General features: G+C 42.3%; 1 protein-coding gene across 2 annotated transcripts in view; it reads left to right on the forward strand.

The window, feature by feature from the left end:
* Positions 1-988: 988 nt before the first annotated feature.
* The window catches only part of ccser1 (coiled-coil serine-rich protein 1), a 177,177-nt gene continuing 152,346 nt past the window's right edge, over positions 989-25,819 (forward strand). For both annotated transcript variants that reach the window (XM_062998916.1, XM_062998917.1), the window contains exons 1-3: positions 989-1,194; positions 6,320-7,470; positions 12,964-13,148. In XM_062998916.1, the coding sequence (XP_062854986.1) occupies positions 6,345-7,470; positions 12,964-13,148 (1,311 nt within the window). In that variant the 5' untranslated portion in view covers positions 989-1,194; positions 6,320-6,344. The remainder of the gene's footprint in view (positions 1,195-6,319; positions 7,471-12,963; positions 13,149-25,819) is intronic.

A 25,819-nucleotide genomic window follows, 5' to 3' on the forward strand; every position in this document is an offset into this window, starting at 1 on the left:
CTTAACATACAGTGGGAAGGTGAAAGTCTGACTTGTAAAAATAAGTCAGGGTTGTTTTCTGAATTAATAAATGTTTTTTAATTACAAATAGAATAGATTTATAGATTTAGAATGCCTTTATTTGTCATTTATACATGTACAGATGTACAGTACAATGACATTCTTTCTTTGCATATTCCAGCTTGTTTGGAAGCTTAGGTCAGAGCACAGGGTCAGCCATTGTACAGCGTCCCTGGAGCAGAAAGGGTTAAGGGCCTTGCTCAAGGGCCCAACAGTGGCAGCTTGGTAAAGCTAAGATTTGAACCCTCAGCCTTTTGATTGATAGCCCATAGCTCTACCCACTAGACTACCACTGTCCCTTTAAAAAATAAAAATAATAATAGTAAATTATACAAATAATACAATCAGCATAACAAATTAAACTTTCATCTTGGAAAAACGTACATGAATTTCTGTATTTTAATATGTGATGTGGCCATATTGATAATAGGTAAACAATGCCTGCTAACAAATTAAAAATAAAATATCCACCTCAGTGTGGTCTGGGCTTGTATTTTAATGGAAACTATATAATACTTCATAAGAAAATTTGATCTGTTGTCATTACTTGCTTTTTAGTTGTGCCGGCTACTAAGAAATTCTGAAAATCATGTGTTTTTCAAAGGTTCAACATAACATATTTCTTGCAGTGTGTATTTGTTTAAAATGTAAAGTCTTAAAAATACCAGGTTCACACAGAGACAGTAATTTTAGAAATTGCATAATAAAACCATTATTGTGGTAGTATCATGTGTGAGGCTATTCCCAACAATGAAGAGTCTTCAGAAGGATGCTGTAAAATCTTGGCACAAATCGCTTTATTTGTAAAACCAAGTGCACTACCTAGGGTGTTTAGTCTACGAGTCTTTGGCATACTTCGTAGGGAGGAGGAGTGGATTCGGGATCAGCCCTGGTATACCTGCGCCACGGCAGTCTGACGACAAGGTACTCGAGCCGCGTCACAGAGCCTGCAAGGCGGAAGTGCAGAAGCCGATTCCACGTCATTTGAGGTGCACTGCCACCAAACCGTGGGCATCTGATGTGGGAATATGGCATGTGTGTGAAAAGAACCAGTCTGTGCCGTACGTACTTGGCCCAGTCAGCGTAACAAAAGGAGACGGGATAGAGACGGGTCTGGGAGGTTGGATTCTGCAGGTAGTATTAGTATTCTCCTTGTTGACCTAGCGTGGTTAGCGTATGAAACCGCATACTAGCGTACTAAGTAGTATGTGAGATTATAACGACGGCATGCGGCCGTACGGATCTGGCATACTATGTAGTACTGTAGTACGGTAGTATGCGGATTGATACACTGCTGGTATTACTAGCGTTAGCCTGGTTGTTATTTGTAATTGACAGGTAGTTCCTTTCTTTTAAACACGCATTATTATTAAATAATATAATCTTCTGTGTGTATATGATTATATATAATTTTATTGCGTATTACTTAGATAATTACGCATTAGTGAAGCTGTTAACACCAGTCCTTCACCCAGCCACAGTTCTGATTAATGAGGCGCTTTGCTTTTCCTGACACCCTGTGATTCCGTCTCATTTATATAATCACCCTCATTTATGTGAAGGTTACTATGGCTGTTTGCTTTATTCTAACCTGGTTCGTTATTGAACTGGAGGGTTTGGTTCACCTCCAAACGGTGAAGCCCTCTGGGCTGGCAGGTGTCTGTCATGTAAACATAACATGAATAGAAAGAGCAAACTCAGCATGGTGAGGCTGTGTGTGCTTCAAGCAGAACTGCCTTATGCATGTATTTTCACATATCCAATCTTGTTTGGAAGCTGGGGTCAGAGCGCAGGGTCGGCCTTTGTATAACACCCCTGGAGCTGAGAGGGTTAAGGGCCTTGCTCAAGGGCCCAACAGTGGCTGCATGGCAGATCTGGGATTCAAACTCTTAATCTTCCAGTTGATAGGTCAAAGCCCTACCCATTAAGCTACCACTGTACCACTAAACAACTTCATTGTACAGTGGTACCTTGTAACTCAACGTCCCCTAAACTCACAATCTTTGAAACTCAACGCCCTTCATCGAGAAATTTCTACCTTTAAACTCAACGTTTCTCTTAAACTCAACGTATGTACGACTGCTGCTTTGTTCAGCGCTCGGTTTGAGCGGTGCAGTAAAACGTCATGAGAACATGAGACGAATCTGCATTTGTGTGAAATAACCGTCAAATTTACCCTGAAAGTAGGCCGCACACGCTGGAACCAGAGCTGGGATCTTGAATACATCGTATCGAATCTCAGCTCTGCCGGCTGGGCTGAGCAGCCACATGAACAACAATTGGCCTGTTGTTCAGATAGGGGTGGGATTAAGCCGAATACGGTCTCTCTCTCTCATAACTAATGCAATTACGACCTCTGCTGGCTGATTGATGGCGCCTGCACAGAGACGGGAAAAGAGTGCTGTCAGGGTGTGTCTCCGTACACAGTGCTAAGCTGCACTGCACTCGGCAAAGTGTAGGTGATGAATGCATACGGCATGCTGCTCACGTGTCGGAGGGGGCGTGGGGTAGCTTCGTTCTCCTCAATCAGAGCGGGGATCGGCATAGGTGGAGAGGAAGCATGACGCAATCGGGCAATTGGACGTGCTAAAAAGGGAGAGAAAGGGGAGAAAAATGCATTAAATAAAAAAAATATATAAAAAATTATAATTTACTCTGAAAGCTCCAAATGTATATGTTCAGCTGTATTTCTCCTTTTTCACTTTTAAACTTGTGTTATAGCTCGGGGTTCTGCTTATTTGTTCTCTCCACTAATTACGAAGCATAAGAAAACAATAAAGAGGTAAAGGTAAAGAGCAGGTTTTATTTTATTTTTAGTTGATTTTTAATTGAATTTCAGTGTTTTATATATTCATTTTCAGTGTATAAGTGTCAAAAACAACCTCATTATTTTCCATTAGCCTAAAATATATGCAGTTCCACGGGACCATGAAACACATTAACAGGTTTCCCATACATCCTTATGGGGAAAAAATACCTTAAAGCTCAACGTCTTTTAAACTCAACGCCACTCCCAGAACCAATTGACGTTGAGTTTCAAGGTCCCACTGTATATTGTAAACAGAAACACGTTTAGTATTTAATGCCTGCAACACACTTAAAATTGGCTTGTTTACCACTGTTACATCACCTTTCACTCAAAAACGAAAGCAACTAAATAAGCCTGAAGTCCTGCTGGATTCCAGGACACTGCGTCTTTAAGGGAAATGAGCAAGCAGACTTGACAGCAAAGCAAGCTGTAACGTCCCAGCTCCAACAATGTCCTTATTCACCATCTGATCTCAGACCAGCCATAAAAGCATACACTGCAGAAGCCTGGCAAAAAGTATAGAAAACCTTTACCACCTCTAACCACAGACTCTATCAGAATCAGAATCTTTATTTCGCCAAGTACCAGATGTACAAGGAATTTCTCTTGGTGCAGGTGTCAACATATAAACATCTAATTAAATAATAGAAAGGTATACTATATATAAACATAGAATGAATCAACACAGCAGCGACATAGAACAGAACAGCATCAGACAAGGTGTACGATGAAGATGTACAGTACAGTACACTGAAGACGAAGAAGTAGAGAATTGAAAAGTTATACTATATGTAAACAAAGAATAAACGACTCAGCAGCAATAACAACAGTATAGCATTCGATAAAGTGTGCAATACAGATGCATAGTACTGTACACTGCCACACTTCAAGTATAAAAAATTGTGCAATAGATATTCCAAGTAAATAAGGTGCAAATGTGTGTAAGGGAAGAATGTGGAAGGCACGTGTGATGTGCAGCATGTTTGTTGAAGTCCATGTGCATTTGTTAAAGCGGAGGAATGTGGGAGTAGTCCTTGTGGGAATAGTCCTTGTGGGAATGGTCCTTGTTAAGTATGGTGATGGCCTGGGGAAAGAAGCTGTGGAGGTGACGGTTGGTCTGAGTCATTAAGGCTCTCACTCTCGGTCTCCGCTGGGATGTAAACTGCTGGAAAAACAAGTGAAAAACTATGAGATCCTATGATAAAAACAAACAGAACTCAATACCACAAAAATAGTTGGGAGCAAATCATTTACACAAGATGTTGGCACGGTGGCTAAGTGGGTAGCACTGTCGCCTCACAGCAAGAAGGTCCTGGGTTTGATCCCCAGGCGGAACGGGGCGCCTCCGGGAGCTCCGGTTTCCTCTCACAGTCCAAAGACGTGCAAGTGAGATGAATTGGAGACACTAAATTATCCATGACTGTGTTTGATATAACCTTGTGAACTGATGAATCTTGTGTAATGAGTAACTACCATTCCTGTCATGAATGTAACCAAAGTGTAAAACATTACGTTAAAATCCTAATAAACAAACCAACATACACAAGATGTCGTATTGGACAGACCAAACTTACTCGATATGAAAATGGAACCTTTTATTCAGCCATGATAACAGCCATAGCAGCGTTAAGAATCAATCGAACAAACAAACAAAACAAGACCTTGCCTTAAACTGCCGTATGCATGTACAGTATTTTCTCTGCTCCTAGTCTAACTAGTGTTTTTGCATTTTATTTATATAAATCAGCACCCAAACGTGTGCTGGAATCATTAATAACTAGTATGCACAACCTGCATTCCACTTAAGGGTGTTGGAATGGGTGTATCTGCTAAAGTTCATTGTTTATTGTGTGTGACTTATTAGAGGGTGTGAAATTATAATCTAACTTAATTACTAATTCTTTCTAGATGAATTGTTCAGAAATTGGCCTAAAATGTAAAACCCATATCAGATCAAATCGAGTAAATGTAATGTATGGGTGTAAAAGTCATCCAGATGTTCCTACTCATCCAAATGTTCCTAGTCATCCAAATGTTCCTAGTTCCCAGTCATCCAAATGTTCCTACTCATCCAAATGTTCCTAGTCATCCAAATGTTCCTAGTTCCCAGTCATCCAGATGTTCCTACTCATCCAAATGTTCCTAGTAATCCAAATGTTCTTAGTTCCCAGTCATCCAAATGTTCCCAGTCATCCAAATGTTCCTAGTCATCCAAATGTTCCTAGTCATGCAAATGTTCCTAGTCATGCAAATGTTCCTAGTTCCTAGTCTTCCAAATGTTCCTAGTAATCCAAATGTTCCTAGTTCTTCGTCATCCAAATGTTCCTAGTTCCTAGTCTTCCAAATGTTTCTAGTCATCCAAATGTTCCTAGTTCCTAGTCTTCCAAATGTTCCCAGCTCCTAGTCATCCAAATGTTCCTAGTTTTTGTCATCCAAATGTTTCTACTTTCTAGTCATCCAAATGTTCCTAGTCATCCAACTTGTCCTAGTTCCCAGTCTTCCAAATGTTCCTAGCTCCTAGTCATCCAAATGTTTCTACTTTCTAGTCATCCAAATGTTCCTAGTCATCCAAATGTTCCTTAAACCCAGTGGCACAAGATCTCCATGGCCTGGAGCTGATTGGTCTTGGGTACTGAGTAGAAAGGATGACGTTTCTGTCTCCCTTATTAATCATGCCACGGCTGCCAATATTGAGTGTCTTTAAGGTTATTTATCTTGGCAAGAAGAGTTAGTGCGTCCCCCGAGCTCCCCCCAGCAATATTTGTCCAATATAGACAATGTGGCTCAATGGTTAAGGTACCTACTTGCATTGCATGGGGAGTGGTAGCTCAGTGGTTAAGGTACTGGTTGCCAGTTCAAGCCCCATCACTGCCAGGATGCTATTGTTGGGCCCCTGAGCAAGACCCTTAACCCTCAATTGCTCAAATTGTGTTCAGTCTTAATTGTAAGTCGCTTTGGATAAAAAAGCATCTGCTAAATGCCACATGAATTATGGTCACAGTTGTAAGTCACGTTGGTTTATAGCGTCTTCTAACTGGTGTAAATGTAAATGTATGGGCAGTTATTGCCTTTTCCAAGTTTGTCAGTTTGTAAAGAGGTAGTGAAAAGGATGTACTATAGGAACTGGCAATATCTAAATTGGGGAAAATTGTAAAAGGAAAACAAACGAACAAATGGGGTGATTGGGGGCCACAATGGTCTAACACATTAGCCCAGCATTGCTGAGATCTTAAGCTCTCGAGTTCAAATCTCTGCTCTGCTGAGCTGGCCGGGTGCCTACACAGAAATGAGGGTGTGCAGGCTAAAGGGATTCCTCAATCGCAGCCTCTGCTGGCTGGCTATAAGTTACCCTTAAAAAAATAATGAATTAACCACAAAGATTAGATGCTATGCTATATACCTTTATTTTAAAGTTCTCAGTATGCTTATCATGTTTTACTTTTTTTTCAGTTTGAGAGTTCTGGTCCATATCCCGATGGGGGAATCAGGGCAGCGACGCTCCACCCTAGTCTCCAGGTTGCCCATCTTCAGGCGGAGCGGGAGGAAGAGGCAGGACTCGCTGCCATCCTCTCCCTCTTCTGGAGGCATTGGCAATGGTGTCCATACCTCCTCACCGTCTAGCACCAACTCGAGCTCCAGCAGCACGGGCAAGCGACGAAGCCTCTTCAGAACCCCCTCTATCAGCTTCCACAGCAGGAGAAGCGGCGATTCATGCGCCGATTCCAGTCAACTCAGCTCAGACAACCGGAGCCAAGTGTCCGAACCTGGCTTCAACAATAAAAGCAATAACTCTAAGACTCGACATTCGTTTGGTTTCGGCGGACACAAGAAGAAGATCAGTCGTTCCCAGACTGAGGACTTTGAAAAAGCCTCTAATAACCGCAATGTTTTCATCAACTGCATCAGCTCAGGGACGAATGAGGGAGATGATTCAGGTTTCCTGGATGACCCAAGCAGCAGAAGATCCTCCAAATCCAAGAAACATCTACTGCCCAAATCATTTTCAGCTCACCATCGGTTTTCTAAGAACTCCTCTAGTTTGGCTGAACCTTGTAAAGCCCAGGATGATGCGCCCAAAACAGGAACTCCTGGTTCTTGGCCAGGAGAGTTGGCAGAAAGCTCACTACAATCCCCTATCATTTCTGAGGACCGCACAACAGCCTTAACACCCTCAGATTTTGTACCCGTCACTGAGGACACCGTCTCGGAAGTGGATGCTCTACCTGTTCCAAGTCCAGCTGAGGTTCCACCTGAGAACATCAGTCACGCTGCTCCTGTCCCACAGCCCTGTATCAGTCCAGATCTGCCTGCTGAGGAGAAACCTATACTGCCAGATGTAAACCAAACAGCCAACGTACAATGCGATAGCACAACAGTTCAAACCGAACCAGAAACGCTGATGACGGTGGAGGAGCTCCACCAGGAGCACAGTGAAACCAGTGAGTGTGAACCTAACCCAGAGCTGAGTGAGGGGAGCGGGGTCAACACGGGGCGCAGAGACAGAATGCACCGGAATACAGTGTTCATCCAGCAGTCGGGAAAACCTGTCATCCTGGGCAAACTGGAGAACAGGCCAAGCCATCTAAGAAAACCTCACACAGGTAAGATTAATGCTGTAATAACTACACTACCTTTTCCGAAAAAGTTGGGACATTTTGTAAAACACATAGAAAAGAAGAATCTTTAATTAACTGACCAATTCAGAATATACAATAAAAAAACCACCTCCTTGTTTCTACACTCACTGTTCATTTTATCAGCTCCACTTACCATATAGAAGCACTTTGTAGTTCTACAATTACTGACTGTAGTCCATCTGTTTCTCTACATACTTTTTTAGCCTGCTTTCACCCTGTTCTTTAATGGTCAGGACCCCCACAGGACCACCACAGAGTAGGTATTATTTGGGTGGTGAATCATTCTCAGCACTGCAGTGACTCTGACATGGTGGTGGTGTGTTAGTGTGTGTTGTGCTGGTATGAGTGGATAAAACACCTCACTGTCACTGCTGGACTGAGCGTGCCCTGTGGGCAGCGTCCTGTGACCACTGATGAAGGTCTAGAAGATGACCAACTCAAACAGCAGCAATAGATGAGCGATCGTCTCTGACTTTACATCTACAAGGTGGACCAACTAGGTAGGAGTGTCTAATAGAGTGGACAGTGAGTGGACACGGTATTTAAAAACTCCAGCAGCGCTGCTGTGTCTGATCCACTCATACCAGCACAACACACACTAACACACCACCACCATGTCAACAACAGTAGCTGCATGGCAGCCTCAACCTTTCAGTTGATAGCCCAAAGCTCTACCCACTAGACTAACACTGTCCCAGAACCAGGACTGTCTGTTGGCTCATTGGGAAATGTTGCTCGAAAACAAAATGCTTCCAATTTTATATGCTGGATTTTACACCATGTGATTACTAAAGGCCGGTACACCCAGGCTGGCCTTTCTAGTAGTAACCCATAGCACACTGCTCACAGCAAGCAACACACTTAAACCCTGGCTCTGCTTTCCTGCATGCAGCTTTTTGTTTAATTAACTACTTTTATTAAAGCAAGCTGTAATGTCTTCACTTCCAACAATGTCCATACCCACCATCTGATGAGATCCACCCTACCATGAACGCTGATAAAGCTCAATACCTCAAGAACTGATGTGAACAATGCATATACACAAGATGCCGCATACAACACACAAAACTGACCCATACACACCTGCTTAAAGGAGACCAGACCCCCACTTGCCCCTTCTGTAAATCAAGAACTTCTATCAAACACATCCTCTATTCATGCCAACAAATGAACACCATCAGAGCACAATTCTACAGTACAAACAGCTACAAGGAAATCTTCACATCAGTACCCCCCAAAAAACTGCTTAAATTCTTGAAATCACTTGCAAGTACAAACACCATATAAGTTACACCCTCACAGTCACACAAACACTCTTAACCACCATTCGTACATAGAGAGAAAAAAAAAGGACCCACCACCTTGCTTGACGTTTACATAATCTATTAGTTAGCCATGATAATAGCCATTGCAGCTGACATGGCGTTAAGAATTAAACAAACAAACTCACCATCTGATCTCAGACCAGCCATAAAAGCATACAGAAGCCTGGCGAAAAGTATAGAAAATGTTTACCACCTCTAACCACAAACTCTATGAGATCCATCTTACTATAAAAACAGACAGAATTCGCTAGTGCACCAGAGTTGGGGTTTCGAATACATCGTATCAATCTGTTGTTCAGGGTTAGGGGGTAAGAAAGTCGGATCATGGGTCCTCATAACTGGTGCGACTGCGGCCCCTGCTGGCTGACTGATGGCGCCTGCACTGGGCTGAGGAATAATGCTGATGGGGGTGTGGCCCTCCATACACAGTGCCCGTCAGTGTATGAACTCGACTCGTGCAGGTGAAAAATGCAGTCTGTACTGACTGTACGTGCCGGAGGGGGGTCGAATCAGTATAGAGGACGCAATCAGGGTAATTGGACACGACTAGATTAGGGGAGAAAAACTGGGGGAAAAGTGGGAGAAATAGAAAATAAAAAAAAAAACTAAACAAAAAAAAAACCCAGACAGAATTCAATACCCCAAAAAACGATGGGAACAAATCATTTACACAAGATGCCGTATTGGACAGACCAAACTTACTCATACCTACCTGCTAAAGGGAGACCAGGCCCCCACTCGCCCCCTCTGTGGAGCAAGAAGCTCTGTTAAACACATTCTCTACGCATGTCAAAAAATGAATAACACCAGAACAAAATTTTATAATACAAACGACTATAAAGAAATCTTTACCTCAGTCCCCTCCTAAAAACTGCTTAAATTCTTAGAAGCGCTAGGATTTAAAAACGTATAAGATATGAAAAAACCATAGTGGCTGATACAGTGTTAAGAATGAAACAAACAAATAAATAAACAAACAAACATTACCTTTCCTGTTCATTTAAATGTATTTATCTTTTGGAAGCTGAGGACACAAGTGAAATTTTTGCCCATTCTTGCTTGATACAAGACATCAGTTCCTCAATATCCATTGTCTGATTTTTAATAGGAGACCAATAGGAGATCAGACAGCACGGTGGCTCGGTGGGTGGCACTGCTGCCCCACAGCAAGAAGGTCCAGGTTCGATTTCCAGGTGGAGCGCGGTTCGGGTCCTTTCTGTGTGGAGTTTGCATGTCCTCCCCTTGTCTGTGTGGGTTTCCTCCCACAGTCAGGTTAATTAGAGATACTAAATTATCCATGACTGTGTTTGATATTAAACTTGTAAACTGATGAATCTTGTGTAACCAGTAAGTATCTGTTTCTGTCATGAATGTAACCAAAGTGTGTAAAACATGACGTTAAAATCCCAATAAATAAATAAATAAATAATAGGACACGCTCAGGTGGCGCAGCGGTAAAAAACACACGCTGTTCACCAGAGCTGAGATCTCGAATACATCGTATAGAATCTCGGCTCTGCCTGCCGGACATTGGAAAATGTTGCTTAAAAACAAACACTGTCAGATGCTGGGTTGTACGCCATGTGATTACTAAACACATGGCTAGGCTAAAACCTGGCATTTCTAGTAGTCACCCATAGCGCACTGCTCACACAAGCAACACTTATAACAACTCTGGCTCTGCTTTCCTGCATGCAGCTTTTTTTAATGAACTTCTTTTATTAATGTGTCTACAGGGTGTTACAGCTCACCAACTTTCATTTGATCACAAGAACACTATACGTACCATGATGCTTTAATAACCTTTATGCAACTATAGGCCTGCAGCCTTGGAGTGTTGCTAGGGCTGTGGTTGCTGTAAATAGATTTAGGTACCACATGAAAAATAGCACTCAAGCATTCCAGGAATTATTAAAGCTGAGGGCAAAGGCTGAACCTACGACTATGCTTGATAAATAGACCAGGGTTCTAGGGGTTAATGTTTTTCACAATTGAAAGGATGAGTATTTGTCAAGACACAGATTAGGCAATACAAGACAGAAAGGAACTTGTCGTTGTAGAGGACAGAGATATTTACACTCCCGTTTTCTGAATTATAATTATAATTATAGTTTTTTTTAAACATTTGCTTGTGTCTAGAAGCACCAGTACAGGTAATTCTATGAGTTATATTGTTTGTTAGCTTCGGTGTAATATAAACTGCTGTATTGCATCAAACATCTTCCTGTTAGCTTCTGCTTGTGTTCGACACTACTGTTTTTCCTTCTCCAGCTTTCTGTTATTACTGTGTATTTCACTGCTGCTCTCACTCCAGAATTCCTGTGGCTAAGTAGCTTTGTAAAAGCCGTACAGTCTTGTTCCATCGTATTATGTTTCCTCCAGCCGAGACCCGATCTGCTTTCTCTCTCCAGTTTCTCTTATTTCATTAAGCTTCTGCAGGAGAAAGTGAATTCTGTACACATTAGAGGTGTTGATTCACAATTGTACAACATGACTTTAATATTTAATTGTCCTGACTTGTTTGTTGTTGTAGTAGAACAGTAAAGGGAGCTGATATATTAATGCTACTGGTTTAACAGCGAATGACTTTAGGGTGTTGGTGTGTTCTAAGAATGTAGTGGATTAGCAGGATTAATAAGGTATGACAGGAGAGTATACACAAGGTGCCACATTTAGTTTGTGTTTCTCATTCTGTGATCGGCTATGGTTTCACTACCTCTAAATAAGGAGAAGCTGATGTTAGAATAAACAAACATATTCGTGGGCCGGCCTTGTTTTACCAGTAATCTTAGAATATTTATGTATTTATTTATTAGGATTTTACCGTCATGTTTTACACTTTGGTTACATTTATGACAGGCTAGGTAGTTACTCATAACACAAGATTCATCAGTTTACAAGTTTTATATCAAACACAGTCATGGACAATCTAGTATCTCCAATTGACCTGGCTGCATGTCTTTGGACTGTGGGAGGAAACCGGTGCTCCTGGAGGAAACCCATGCAGACACGGGGAGAACATGCAAACTTCAGACAGAAAGGACCCAAACAGCCCCACCTGGGGACCGAACCCAGGACCTTCTTGCTGTGAGGCGACAGTTCCAGACCCACTGAGCCGCCGTGCTGCCCAATCTTAGAATAAAAGCAGAATTTGAATATGAAGCATTTATGAGACAGTATTTGTCTCATATATGTTTAAGTATTTCTGACTTCATCACCTGATCAGTTTAACGAAACATTTCTGTTCTGATGACGACGATCTCTTCCAGGATGACAAAGTCCCATTCACATAAAACAAATGTGTTAAATTATGTTAGACTGTATTAAAGTAGGGCTCTGTCTTCACAAATTCGGGTTAGTTTTTCATCCCTTCCATTTACAGCATTAAAAAAGCAAAGAAAAGACAAACATGAGCCTGCCAGTCCAGTAGGTGGCGAAATATATTTTTAACACGCATACTGCTTAATATACACTGATCAGCCATAACATTAAAACCACCTCCTTATTTCTACCCTCATTGTCCATTTTATCAGCTCCACTTACCATATAGAAGCACCTTGTAGTTCTACAATTACTGTCACTGTCACTGCTGGACTGAGAATAGTCCACCAACCAAAAATATCCAGCCAACAGCACCCCGTGATCAGCATCCTGTGACAACTGATGAAGGTCTAGAAGATGACCAACTCAAACAGCAGCAATAGATGATCGATCGTCTCTGACTTTACATCTACTAGGTGAACCAACTAGGTAGGAGTGTCTAATAGAGTGGACAGAGAGTGGACACGGTCCACTCATACCAGCACAACACACACTAACACACCACCAATATGTCAGTGTCACTGCAGTGCTGAGAATGATCCACCACCTAAATAATACCTGCTCTGTGGTGGTCCTGTGGGGGTCCTGACCATTGAAGAACAGGGTGAAAGCAGGTTAAAAAGGTATGTAGAGAAACAGAAGGACTACAGTCAGTAATTGTAGAACTACAAAGTGCTTCTATATGGTAAGTGGAGCTGAGAGTGGAAACAAGGAGGAGGTTTTTATATTTCTGCATTATTCCAATATTTTTGTGTTAAGTATGCTCTTTACCATTTTGAAATCTGACTCCAGTGTGATTCACTTTCTGCAGTGTCCATGTGCAGTAGTATCAGCCCGTACCGTGAGGTGATGCGCATGGAGCGGAGGCTGCGCTCGGCCTCGGAGGGAGCCGGAGGACCGAGACTTCACCTCAACCTTAGAGATCCTAACTGCACTGAGGATAGCATGCTGGCTAAACACAGAACCAACTCATCATCCTCCAAACTGGGAAGCCTGGTAAGCAGTGGGGTAAAGATTATGGGCGCTCATGCTTGTGCTGGTGTTGATTTTATCTAAAGGGTTCCAGGTCGTAAAATATAAGGAAGGCTTTGTGGAGTATTTCTGAGCTGAATGTACTGTACAGATCAGTTTTACTCCTAATCTTACACACTGCAACTATTTCTAGATTTTCAGATTTGATGTGGGCTGTGCTTGACTTTGCCAGCATTTATAGAGACTGAGACTCAAGATTAGAACTAAGACTGTTATTGCATCATATGTAATATAGACTTACTTCTGCTATTCAAATCCTGTGACCTTACCAGCAGTCAACCGAATACCAGCTGACTGCTGTTTTTATTTTTGCATATTACCCGATTGCATTTCCCTTCCTCTCTACTGATGCTGACCTCCACTCCTGACCGAGGAGTACCGTGACTAACACACGCCCCCTCTGACACGTGTGCAGTAGCCGACTGCATATTTTTACCTGCACAAGGCGAGTTCATTTGTGGATCAGTCTCACGCATGGAGAGTCACACCCTGTCCACGTTATCCACATTATCCCTTGTCTCTGTGCAGGCGTCATAAATCAGCCAGCAGAGGTCGTAATTGCATCATTTGTGAGGAATCCCCGCTGGCATCCACCCTACGAACAAGCCAATTATTGTTCAACAATGAGCTGGGATTCGAACTGCGCCCCAAGCGCCCACCAGCTGACTGCTTTGCTAGCGCCCAGCTCTCAAGCGCCCACCAGCTGACTGCTTTTATCCTGAATAGGTTTTGTGTGATTTGGAGCAGGACTTTGGCTTCAATTAAGAAGCGTCCTTGATAGTCTTAATCGTCCGTCATATTTCCTCCACCATGCTTTACAGATAGCATCAAACAATTCTGGCGCTCAAGTGGCGCGTCTGTCTGCAACCAGGTGCCTACATATACATTATTGGCCATGTCTGAGGGGGGAAGCTAAAGCCCTGCAATTGATTGAATTGGCACCTTGTCTAGGGCAGGGTTTTTCAAACTTTTTTTTCAAGTGACTCACATTTTGTCCAGGATTTTTATGTGACTCAGGCAACACATTTAATGCATCTTACTTTCTCTGTACAATCTGGTCCCACTGTGGTTTACAAGATGTAACATAAAGCCTCCACAAGCAGGCATTCGCGTACAAGTTTATTTAATTACTATTATTTTTCTCTGGGGGCGGCACGGTTGCTAAGTGGGTAGCACTGTCGCCTCACAGCAAGAAGGTCCTGGGTTCGGTCCCCAGGCGGGGCGGTCCGAGTACTTTCTGTGTGGAGTTTGCATGTTCTCCCCGTCAAGTCAACTTTATTTATATAGAGCTTTTTACAATAGACATTGTCTCAAAGCAACTTTACAAAATCCAGGACCAACAGATACAAAACCGCCTGTTGAGCAAGCCGAGGGCGACAGTGGCAAGGAAAAACTCCCTGAAAATTACAGGAAGAAACCTTGGAAGGAACCAGACTTAGCAGGGCCCATCCTTCTTGGGTAGCCTGGAGGATACTTTAAATAAATAGGATTTACACAAATCAATCAAACACAGATTTAAATAAACTAAAAGTTATAACTGGCAATAAATAAATTAAAAAATGTTATTCGGTCTAGTCTTCAATAAAGTCTGTAGTTAGTTCTTGTCATTCTTGGTGCAATTACTCCAGATCCGTCACATCCGGCAGGAGCAGCATCATTGTCACGGCAGTCTCGACTTCAATCCTTAACCTTGGCGGGTAAACAGGTTTCCATCAGAATGTCCTCGGGGTAAAACAACAGAGAATGTAGTTAAATAATGTACAATGGTAGTTGAGTAAAACAGTTTCTGCGTGGGTTTCCTCCGGGAGCTCCGGTTTCCTCCCACAGTTCAAAAACATGCAGTCAGGTTAATTGGAGACACTGAATTACCCTATAGGTGAATGGGTGTGTGTATGTGTGTGTGTGTGTGGGTATGTATTTGTGTCTGCCCTGTGATGGACTGGCGCCTCGTCCAGGGTATTACTGTGTGCCTTGCGGCCATTGAAAAGCTGGGATAGGCTCCAGCACCCCCCCACCCTGATTGGATTAACGGTTAAGAGAGTGAGTGAGTGAGTATTTTTCTCTGTGACCCAATTTTGGAAATTTTGCACCCAATGTTTTTTGGTGGAATAAAATCTCGACCAGTATAGTGCTTGATAAAAAAATGAAACAAAATGATATCAAGCAGTTCTCCAGCATGATGTCCTTTTTGTGATCCGAACACCTCAAATTTAGATAGATTTTTCCCCAAGTGTCCATTCTCCATCCTCCATGTGTCCTTTTCCTTTTATTGGCCTGTTTCAAATATGTTTTTTTCCCCCTCAAATTGCTGCCTAGAGGTCAGCCCTCCTGGTAGAGATGAAACTGGTACTTTGTGCCTGCTCTTTAATAAAGCTGCTGGATAAAGACCGCTGAGGCGTCATTTTCTTAAACTAGAGATACTGTTGTTTTTTTTTCCCTCTCTGAACCGAATGCTCCCACTTCTATTTCTTTCCTTTTTTGTGAAGGAAGTAGTACACATCTTGGTGAGCTGTCTGCACTTTCTTGGCAATTTGACAAGAAGTAGGTTTCATTTCTCAAAACGAGGAGAGATTGGCGGTGTTGTAAAGAAAGCTTTTTCTGGACGCTTGGAAATCAATCCCACTGATGATGATTCAGATGCTGAAGTAGAATAACCAAGGCCAGCTTTATCGCTTCCTGTAACAGCAGTACGATTTTCAGCTGTGCAGACATCATTGCATAAGTGTTTTCTAATGATTAATTAGCCATTTAGCATGAGGAGTAGCTAACACAGGAGTGTCGATTGCAGTGGAGGGAAATGATCTTGTATGCATTAGTAGACGTTCCATTATAAATCTATAACAGACAAATACAACATTGCCAGCATCTGTACTGCATTTCTTTTTTTTATATATATATATATAATTTAGCATAGTAAGTTTGTCTTCTGCTGCTGGGGGATCCCTGATTGCAGTTGAGGAGGGTATATTGCGGCCCACACCTCCTCTGACCCGCGCACAGCCCTTAACAGAACCCTTTTCCACCCACGTACTCTGCACAGGTTCCTCTATCCATCAGTCAGGGTCCTTACACAGCGTTTGAAGACCCCGTCCACATATTCCGGTCATCCCTCCCTGCAGGCACTGCCAGTTGCCCGCTAGATGGCACCCAGCCGACCAGTGGCAAAGCCGAGATTTGAACCGAGGAGTTCAGAGTCACTGCGCTGGTGTGCTAGCGGAATATCCCGCTGCACCACCTGGGCACCTGGACTGCATTTCTATTGAAAATTTGGGGAGGAATTCCTCCACCCCCGCCCTGACCGAGGAGAGCCACAGATTATCACACGCCCCCTTTGACATCATGTACAGGAAGGCGTTCTAGACTAGGCTGCTCTGTGAGTCCCACTCGCTTTAATGTAGGTCGCATTTGCAGCCTCAGTGAGGAACCCGGCTGACTGTGTCTGTTGGACGCTCTGCCAGGTTGATAGCACATCTGAGATTGGAAATCTGGAGCGCAAGAGCTCAGTGGACATTAGACCCCTGCGCCATCCGAGTGACATCTATTTTTTTAATGCATTTTGCCCCTTTTCTCCCAATTTAGTGCCAATCAGCTGTTGGGGACCCCTCCAAGGAGGGTGTATATTCGCCTGACACATACTCCCTCCGATGTGTGCGCAGTCCACCAAGCCCTTTTTATTCTCCCATTCTTCGGTGGATTTGCGCCTTAGGTCGGCTTTGTGTATGGAGAGCCACGCCCCAATCTGTGCGCTTCTCCACTTTCTGTACAGGCAACCAAGGTCCTTACACAGAGTTGATAACCCCGTCCCTTATTCCAGTCTTTCCCACCCAGCAGACTGGAGGCCAATTTTGTCTGCTGCAGGCATTAGCCAATTGTACCTGCTAGAGGGCGCCCAGCTGACTGGAAGCAGAGCCAAGATTCAAACCCGGGAGCTCAGAATCTCAGCGCTGGTGTACTAGTAGATTATCCTGCTGTGCTACCTGGGTGTTCAGACACCTGTTATTTTAATTAGAAAAAATATATATTTTCTTTTACAACAGTAAGTTTCTCAGTACATTTTGAAAATATGGCGTAGATACCTGAGCAATTACCTGAGCGATTTGTAGGCTTGTAATCTACCAAGCTGCACATCGGCACTCAATGATCTGTAGGATACTCTCTGTCCGAAGAAGCTAAGCCTTTGCTAACTGGCTTAAGCGTTGTTATCCAGCAAAATGCAGCACATTGTAAATGCTCATCTTTATACCTCCAAGTTTGTTTTGTCCCATGAGTAACATTATGGCAGAACACACCATAAATAATATAATAAAACGATACGTGAGAGCGGACGGGTGGTAAATTCTCCGGCCTGTCGTCGTTCCGGCTCTGCAGGGCGTTTTACTAAGTAGGAGCGGAACGCAATCGATACAGTCAGCACATCAGCTGGAAGATTTGCAGCCTTTAGAGGTGTGTGTTTGAGCAAAGTTCACAAAAAAGATGCTTCAGTTTGTGAAGATTAAACTTTGATTGGACCAAATTACTTTGGACTTTGATTCACGACTATGTTTCATTAGGAGTGCATTGGGAAGCCATTTACAACAATCTTCATCAGGGATTCGTTACCAAAAAACGTTCATAGCGCTAAGTACTTTGTAACCTCATACTAAAGAACATTCTTACATTTGCGAGTGTTTCTCGAAACCCTTCGTAACTAACGTAGTACTTAACTAAAATATATTTAAGTAGTCTGACCCATTCATAACTCACTAAGTACTTCTTAACTTGAAGTTTGCGTGCACAAAAACAATAAATGCAGCTAATTAGCCTTAAAAAAACCCTCACAGACGCACTAATTCTATGCATGGCATTTGTACCTTTATAAAAAAATAAATATTACATATAATATAATAAGTTTCTGCACTTTTCCCGATTGCATCATGCTTCCTCTCCACTAATGCAGCCGTATGCATCTCTTCACCCGCACTAGGCGAGTGCTAATGCGAATCAGCACTGTGTACGGAGAGACGCAACCCGCTCCTTCACCGCCCCTGTGCAGCGAGCAGAGGTCATAGTTGCATCAGTTATGAAGAGACCGTATCCGGCTTATTACTACCCCATTCCTATATGAACAACAGGCCAATCGTTGTTCATGTGGCCGAGAGTCGATACGATGTATTCGAGATCCCAGCTCCGGTGTGCTAGCGTGTGTTTTTACCGCTGCGCCACCTGAGCGCCTGCACTTTTATATTTTGGTTGGAAGCAGTGAGGGTGGGAGAAGCAGTAATCGGTCGTGACTGAGAGACGCTTATAGTCCGGATTTAGCACCATCTGATTTCCACCTTTTTGGACGCTCAAAGAAGCTTTAAGGGGAAGAAGATTTTCATGTGATGATGATGTGAAAGCAGCGGTGTATCAGTGGCTACGCGCTCAACCAAAAACATTTTTTGCTTTAAAAAGTTGGTACCAGTGCTTTGGAAGTGCATTGGAAGTTCTTTGTGAAAATTTCCCTTTGCGCTGTAGGTTCACCATGCTTCTGGATTGATGCATGAAAGCTTAGTTGTGGTATGTGATAGATTTGCAAATGTAATATTTGTCATTATTTACTTAATGAATTATTTGCTTTGTGTGATATAATAAAGACAAACTGTCTGGTAATTGGTGATTCAGTTTTCGACTGGCAGTGCATTTTTTTTTAGAGATGCAGAGTCAACAAAGAACTACTTAAAACTCGTTTATAATTTCAGAGACTTAAGACGGCTTTTGGGAAACACTCAAAACTGGCGTTCTTAAGTTCATGTTGTTCTTAAGTTGTTTGTAAATCGCTAAGATTAATCGTTACCAAAAAACGCACCTCAGAACTGTAGGGCAGTAGATCTCAACCTGAGGGCTGCCCTTTACCAGGGGGCCTCAGTGAGTACAGAGGAGGGTCCCATTGCGTTTTATTGAGAAGAGTAAAAAATAAACACATTGGATGGCAAAATCAGCATGATGTTAGCATAGAATAGATCTCATATGGTGATGTCATAATAATCTATTTTAACCTACCTTTAGCTTTCATTGGGTCTTTTATCATGGACAAATATTTGATTTGCTCACCTCCAAAGTGCAAAGTTGAACGAATGGTCACCATGAATGATTCTGACTAAAGCAGACCCAGGTGAGGAAGCTCCCACCACCAGTTCAGAAGAAGTGAACCCACTACATCAATTGAAATTAGAAAGGGTGAGGGGCAGGGGCGGCTCGTTCCTTAGGGCGATCGGGCGACGCACCACCAAAGGTCGAATGGGAAGAAATTTTTCTATCACAGCTGTGACTGTTCTGGACAGTCTCTTGCCTCTGAATATCGTAGTCCAATCAGCGTCGAGTTGTGTTCCGTACAGTTCCGCCCCTTTTGGGGCGATTTCAGTCTGACTAAAAATCACCCCGATTGCTCTTATAGACTCTCATGTTAACGCTCTTTTTTTCGAACTGCAGGCGCTGCAATACAATCTGAATGGGTTCCGGGAGGGCTCGCACTTACGCGCTTGCGTCACACGTAACCTGGTGTCGCGATCTCGTCACCATGACTACCATCACCTCAGTTCTGAGCAACTCCATCGTGACATTAAGGGAAATGCCATTCAGTCATCATAGTAATCAGGATAAATTAGCAACTTAAGAAATAGGACCAAATTTAAACATCAAGCAAGTATCTACAAAGGGGGGAAAATCATATAAGTAACAAGTAAATTACAAGTAAGTAATGTAATTTTTAAATTGTGAATTGTGATTGCGCTTATTGTATCTCCCCAATTGTTTAATTGTACTTCTTTATTCATTGCACATCAGCCCCGATGCCCCAATCTTTATTCTGGATCTGCAGCACCTAAAATAAAATGCTATCCGATGAAGACTAAATTAAATTGTTAGTGTGAAGCTTTACTTCATTTAATGATTGATGGTAAAGCTGGTCTCTCTCCATGTTCAAAGTTATTTGTGAGGGCAAACTGACAGATGACTTAAGATGTTAATTATTTAAGCTTTAATTTACCCATTAAACAATTCAAAGTGCTTTACATAAGGAAAAAAAAAAATTAAAAGCATTAAAACATTCCTGAGGTCTAGAATCTCATAAAGACTTCTTGCAAACATTTAGTTACAATTAAGAGAGCATGAAATTCAAACAAGAGAGATAAAAAATTAAGAACATGAAAAATTAAAAGAAAATATTGTAAAATATACCCTACAATTTGGGAAATACGAAATTAAAACAAGAGAGATAAGCAATTAAAACTTGAAAACTAAAAGAAAATATACACTACAATTTAGAATGTACACTACTCTATAAAAAGAATTATTAAGAGCATGAAAAACTAAAAGAAATAGGGTAATAGCAAAAATTTCGAGCTCAATCATAGGCACAAGAAAAAAGAAAAGTTTTTAACCTGGATTTAAACATTTCTACATTTGAGGAACATCTAATATCTCCTGGCAGTCTGTTCCAGTTATTTGCAGCCCAACAGCTAAATGCTGTTTCACCATGTTTAGACAATATACACACAGTTCTGTCAGTCACGTTGGATAAAAGCATCTGCTAAATGCTAAAAATGTAAATGTAAACATCTGTTTGTGCCCATGCACAGCCATGCAGGGACTGTCGCCCCACAAAATAATTCAACTTATTTTATTCAGTTGTTAGCAGAGGGTGTTGTTTAAACACCTGAAGCCAGTTATTAGTAGGGGTGTCCAAATAATTTTGACCATATAGTATATTTTCCTTTCATTGTGTTTCATTATTTTTCTCCCAATCTAGTTGTTTCCAGTTCCTCTACTGTAATTCCGCTTGAGGTGGCACGGTGGCTTGGTGGGTAGCACTGTCACCTCACAGCAAGAAGGTCCTGGGAGTTTGGGAGTTTGCATGTTCTCCCCGTGTCTGCGTGGGTTTCCTCCGGGGGCTCCGATTTCTCCTACAGTCCAAAGACGTGCAAGTGAGGTGAATTGAAGATACAAAATTGTCCATGACTGTGTTAGACATTAAACTTGTGAACTGATGAATCTTGTGTAACGAGTAACTACCGTTTCTGTCGTGAATGTAACCAAAGTGTAAAACATGACGTTAAAATCCTAATAAATAAATAATAATTCTGCTAACACCATGTCCGCCCTGACCAAGGAGAGCCACAGACTATCATGCGTTCACTTCAATACACATACACACAGTTGCTGGGTGCTTCTTTCGCCAGAGGTAAAGGTTAACAGAGAGACTATCAGTCTGTCTGAAAACCTCTACGTAGACCAGCATTTCTCAAAGTGTGGGGCGTGACAGCAGGGGCGCACCTGACCGAAATTAAGCGCGGAACCAATGTTTTAACGTCGGACTTTTTACGAATTACGAGTAAAGGCACCAACAGGCTCTGCACGTCCCAGTGTTGCCAGATTGGGCGGTATCCAATTTAATAGCAGTTAAATAACACTTCTATTTAAAAGAAAATATTCCGTTTTAAGAAGCTCCAGCATTGTAGAAGGCTATTAAAAGTAAAGTCAATTTTCATTGCTGATTTGGCTTTATAGTGTTGGTCAGTCTGTGTCATATTGTTAAAAGAAAATTAAAATTTGTTTTCCATGCTTTCACGCTAGCATGTTCTGGGGTTCAATTGAGTGTCATCATTACACACAAGTTGGCAGCCAAATGAAGTATTGCAAAGGAATATCTTTGAAATTCTTCCTCATAATGTTTTTTTCAGTCACTTGCTCTGTAAAGCTGAATATCAATATTGGAACTGAAGCGCATTTAAAAAAGCTTCAAAGCTTTTTTGAAAAATGATGAGGCCGACCTTAAAAAGTAGATCAGGATGACCAGTAGACTAAAACAGTAGATCTCAAGCCATGAAAGTGTGTAAATCCCTGGTCTAGATGTACAGAATGGAGAGGTATTTGACAGGGATAAAAATAAATGTGATAAGACTTGAACTCTCACAAATGACTTTTTTTGGCACAGATTCAACTTGATCTTTTTTTGCAAAGTGTTTGCAAATTTAATTTCCTTTTTTTTAAATAGCAGACTGATTGAAGGAGCAGTTTAGTGATGGCAAAAGGGGTTTGATAAAGTCTAGTACAACAGAAACGACTGACATAAAGGTCAAAGGAAAATAAATGATCTTTGAAGTTGTATCAACAAAGTTAAAATTGACCTATTTTTGTCAGCTGTTTTTTTTTTTTTTTGGGGGGGGGGGGGGGGGGGGGGGGGCATGACAGATTTTCATCTTCCAAAGGGGGGCGTGACAAAAAGTTTAAGAACCACTGATGTAGACGCATGTTACGTCCTTCTATGCTCCTGAGAAGAAGGCATGTCTACATTCTTAGGTACCTTAAAAGGCTGCCTACTGAGTTGCCTTAATTTGAAGCTATAATCTGGCTGAATAACGAGGGAGCATTTGATGCTTCCTTAGCTGTGAAGGCAATCCCAGCATTCAGTGCGGCACAACTTTTCTCACAAAAAATTACAAATATGGCGGATGAATGTGGAGCAACCAACGGAGTTCTTTTGAAATGTAAATAAATTCTCACTGATTTTTAAGTTGTATAAAGGTGTAATTATACAAGTGTCATTTACTTGCAAATTCAGGCTAGTCAGTGACAGTTTAACCGTTTCCGGTACACAGAGGGAGATGTTAGCTGGCATGCTAGCGGGTTGTGCCACCTCAGTCCATTGGTTGGAATGGCCTGAGGCTAACTGTGTTAGCTTAGTAAGCAAAAACTGCAGTGACGTAATCACTGTCTAAGTAGTGTATTTAAATGATCTGCCTTATGAGTCTGATGTTTTATTAGAATCCTCTCTACTTAGGCAGCTGCCCAGGTAGGCAGTAGGCAGCAAGGCAGCTCACTAGGTTTTCAGACAGACCCTGTAGCATTCGAGGAGCCATGCTGTGCTATTTTGAGATCCTCCCCTTCCTTGTACAGGTGCCTCGACCATCCAGCAGACCAGGTCACATTTGCAGCAGTAAAGCACCCTGTCAACCTCCCACCCTCAGACATAACCAGTTGTGTCTGTTGGATGCCTGGTCGGGTTGATGGCACAACTGGGATTTGAGGAGTCCAAACTTGAGAACTGGAAATCTATATAGTCTATTATGATGAATATGCACAAATATTATTATTATTATTTTTATTTATTAATTAATTTATTTTTTAATGCATTTTCTCCCCATTTTCCCCCCGATTTAGCGCATTTAATTTGTCTTCCGCTGCTGAGAGATACCAGATTGCATCCGAGGAGAGCACGTCACTGTACACGCCTCCTCCGACACGTGCACAGCCCTCCTCTTCTCTTCTCGCCCCTGCATTCTGCACAGGCGTCTTTTCCGCCAATCAGGGTCCTTACACAGCGTATTAAGACCCACACATAGTCCGGCCCCCACCCTACAGATACCGAAGCCAATTAGTATCTGCTGCAGGCACTGCCAATTATGCCCGCCAGATGGCTCCCAGCTGATCGCTGGCAACACAGAGTTTCGAACCAAGGAGTTCAGAATCTTGGTGCTGGTGTGCTAGCGGAATATCCCGCTGCTCCACCTGGGCGCCTATATTATTTGTATCACAGCGAAAACAAAAAGCAAGTAAAACAGATGTAAAGACACAGTATCAGGCTGAACAGTGATTCTCATGCTGCTTACAAAGGCAGAACTGCTGTGGTGAATGTGATCACAATCATACTGATCTCATTAATCTTAGTGTTAGGCTTTTATTAGTAGTGTTAGGTTTTTATCTTAAAGCACACACGTTACTTGTTCTTTTGACTACATAAACTTTTATTAACCAATCAGTGAACAGCAGAACGTGACTGATTTATATTACATAAAGAATAAATCTTCTCACTTCCTCTGCAGAAAAACCCTTTATTTTCCCCTGTTTGTAAAGTGCAGTTCTGTTTACACTATCTGATAACATGATAGGTTCTCTATGTATCTTCCTCTGTGGACAGGCTGCATTCCTCTTTTACCATCAAGTAAAGTGCAAACACAAAAATAAAACCATAGTAGAAAGAAATAATCCTAACAATAGAGCCAATGGTTGCTTTGGTGGCGCTCTGGTCTAACGTGCTAGCCCACCACTCCTGAGAGTTCGAATCTCACCTGTGCTATTAAAAGGATTGACCGTGTGTCTGTAGGGTTGAGCAGGGATTCCTCATCAGTGCTGCTATGACTGTTTCTGCTGTTCACTTGAGGAGCCTACATAAAGGGCAGTAGATCACGGCTGGCAGTGTGTGGCTCTTGGTTAGAGCTGGGCGATATGGCTAATAATGCTATCACGATAATTTTTTATTGTTAGAAATGTTTTCTACCCGGTAGTCGATACCCTGTGAAGTATCAACTACCAATTATCCAATTACCTGATTACCTGAAGCATTTGTCTTCCTCTGTACTGATGCTGATCCTCACTTCTGATTGAGGAGAGCCGAGACTGACACACACCCCCTCCGACACGTGTGCAGTAGCCTACTGCAGCTTTTCACCTGCACGAGGCGAGTTCATATGCGGATCAGCTTTGTGTACGGAGAGCCACACCCTGGTCACACATTATTCCTCGACTCTGTGCAGCCAGCAGAGGTCGTAATTGCATCAGTTATGAGGTCCCTGCTCCGGCTCCCACCCTGTATGAACAACAGCCAATCGTTGTTCATGTAGGCACCCAGTCCAGCTGGATGGCAGGGATGAGTTTCGAACCGATGTGAAGGTTTTTGAAGCCTTCTTTCTCCACCGTACTAATGGACATCATTTCTTTAGCCAACGGCAGAAAAAGACACCACAAAGACTGTTGCTTAAAAGAAACTCTAGTGCTTGATGACTTGTAAACAGAGCTTGGACACCGCTCTGTCTCTGTGTACTCAGCTAGGTGGTATTTTTTCAAATGATGAAATAAATTGGTAGTGTTTCTCGACTTTGTCAGCGCTGGATGGCGACATATTTAGCATTTTGGACTGAAAAATTCGAACCACTTCCAGCAGTTTTTTTTGGAACGATGTTATGAGAGCAGACGGCTCACCTTTGCCTTCGCTTTTGCTTTTTGGCTTCTCTCCACTGGCCATCTTTCTAGCTTGCTACTGTTTTCGTGCTATTCCTCACCTTGTGTAATTCAGCATGCAGATTGGCTCAGATTGGCTCAGATTGGCTATTGCTATTGCCATTGCCAGCTTTACGCCAACCTTCAGTGCTGCGTGATTTGGCTGCTTATTATGGCTTTTCTGCATTAGTAAGGCGTGAAATAGAATTATGCCCAAAGCTTATCATCGTAATCAAGAAAAAGTTATCTTGATACAAATTAAGATTGTTTTATTGACCAGCACTACTCTCTGTACATTATACTGATCAGCCATAACATTAAAACCACCTCCTTGTTTCTACTTTCACTGTCCATTTAATCAGCTCCACTTACCATATAGAAGCACTTTGTAGTTCTACAATTACTGACTATAGTTCATCTGTTTTTCTACATATCTTTTTAGCCTGCTTTCATGCTGTTCTTCAATGGTCGGGACCCCCACAGGACCACCACAGAGCAGGTATTATTTAGGTGGTGGATCATTCTCAGCAATGCAGTGACACTGACATGGTGGTGGTGTGTTAGTGTGTGTTGTGCTGGTATGAGTGGATCAGACACAGCAGCGCTGCTGGAGTTTTTAA

The sequence above is a fragment of the Trichomycterus rosablanca genome, chromosome 7 (genome assembly GCF_030014385.1).
Source record: "Trichomycterus rosablanca isolate fTriRos1 chromosome 7, fTriRos1.hap1, whole genome shotgun sequence".
In the NCBI taxonomy this organism is placed as follows: Eukaryota; Metazoa; Chordata; class Actinopteri; order Siluriformes; family Trichomycteridae; genus Trichomycterus; species Trichomycterus rosablanca.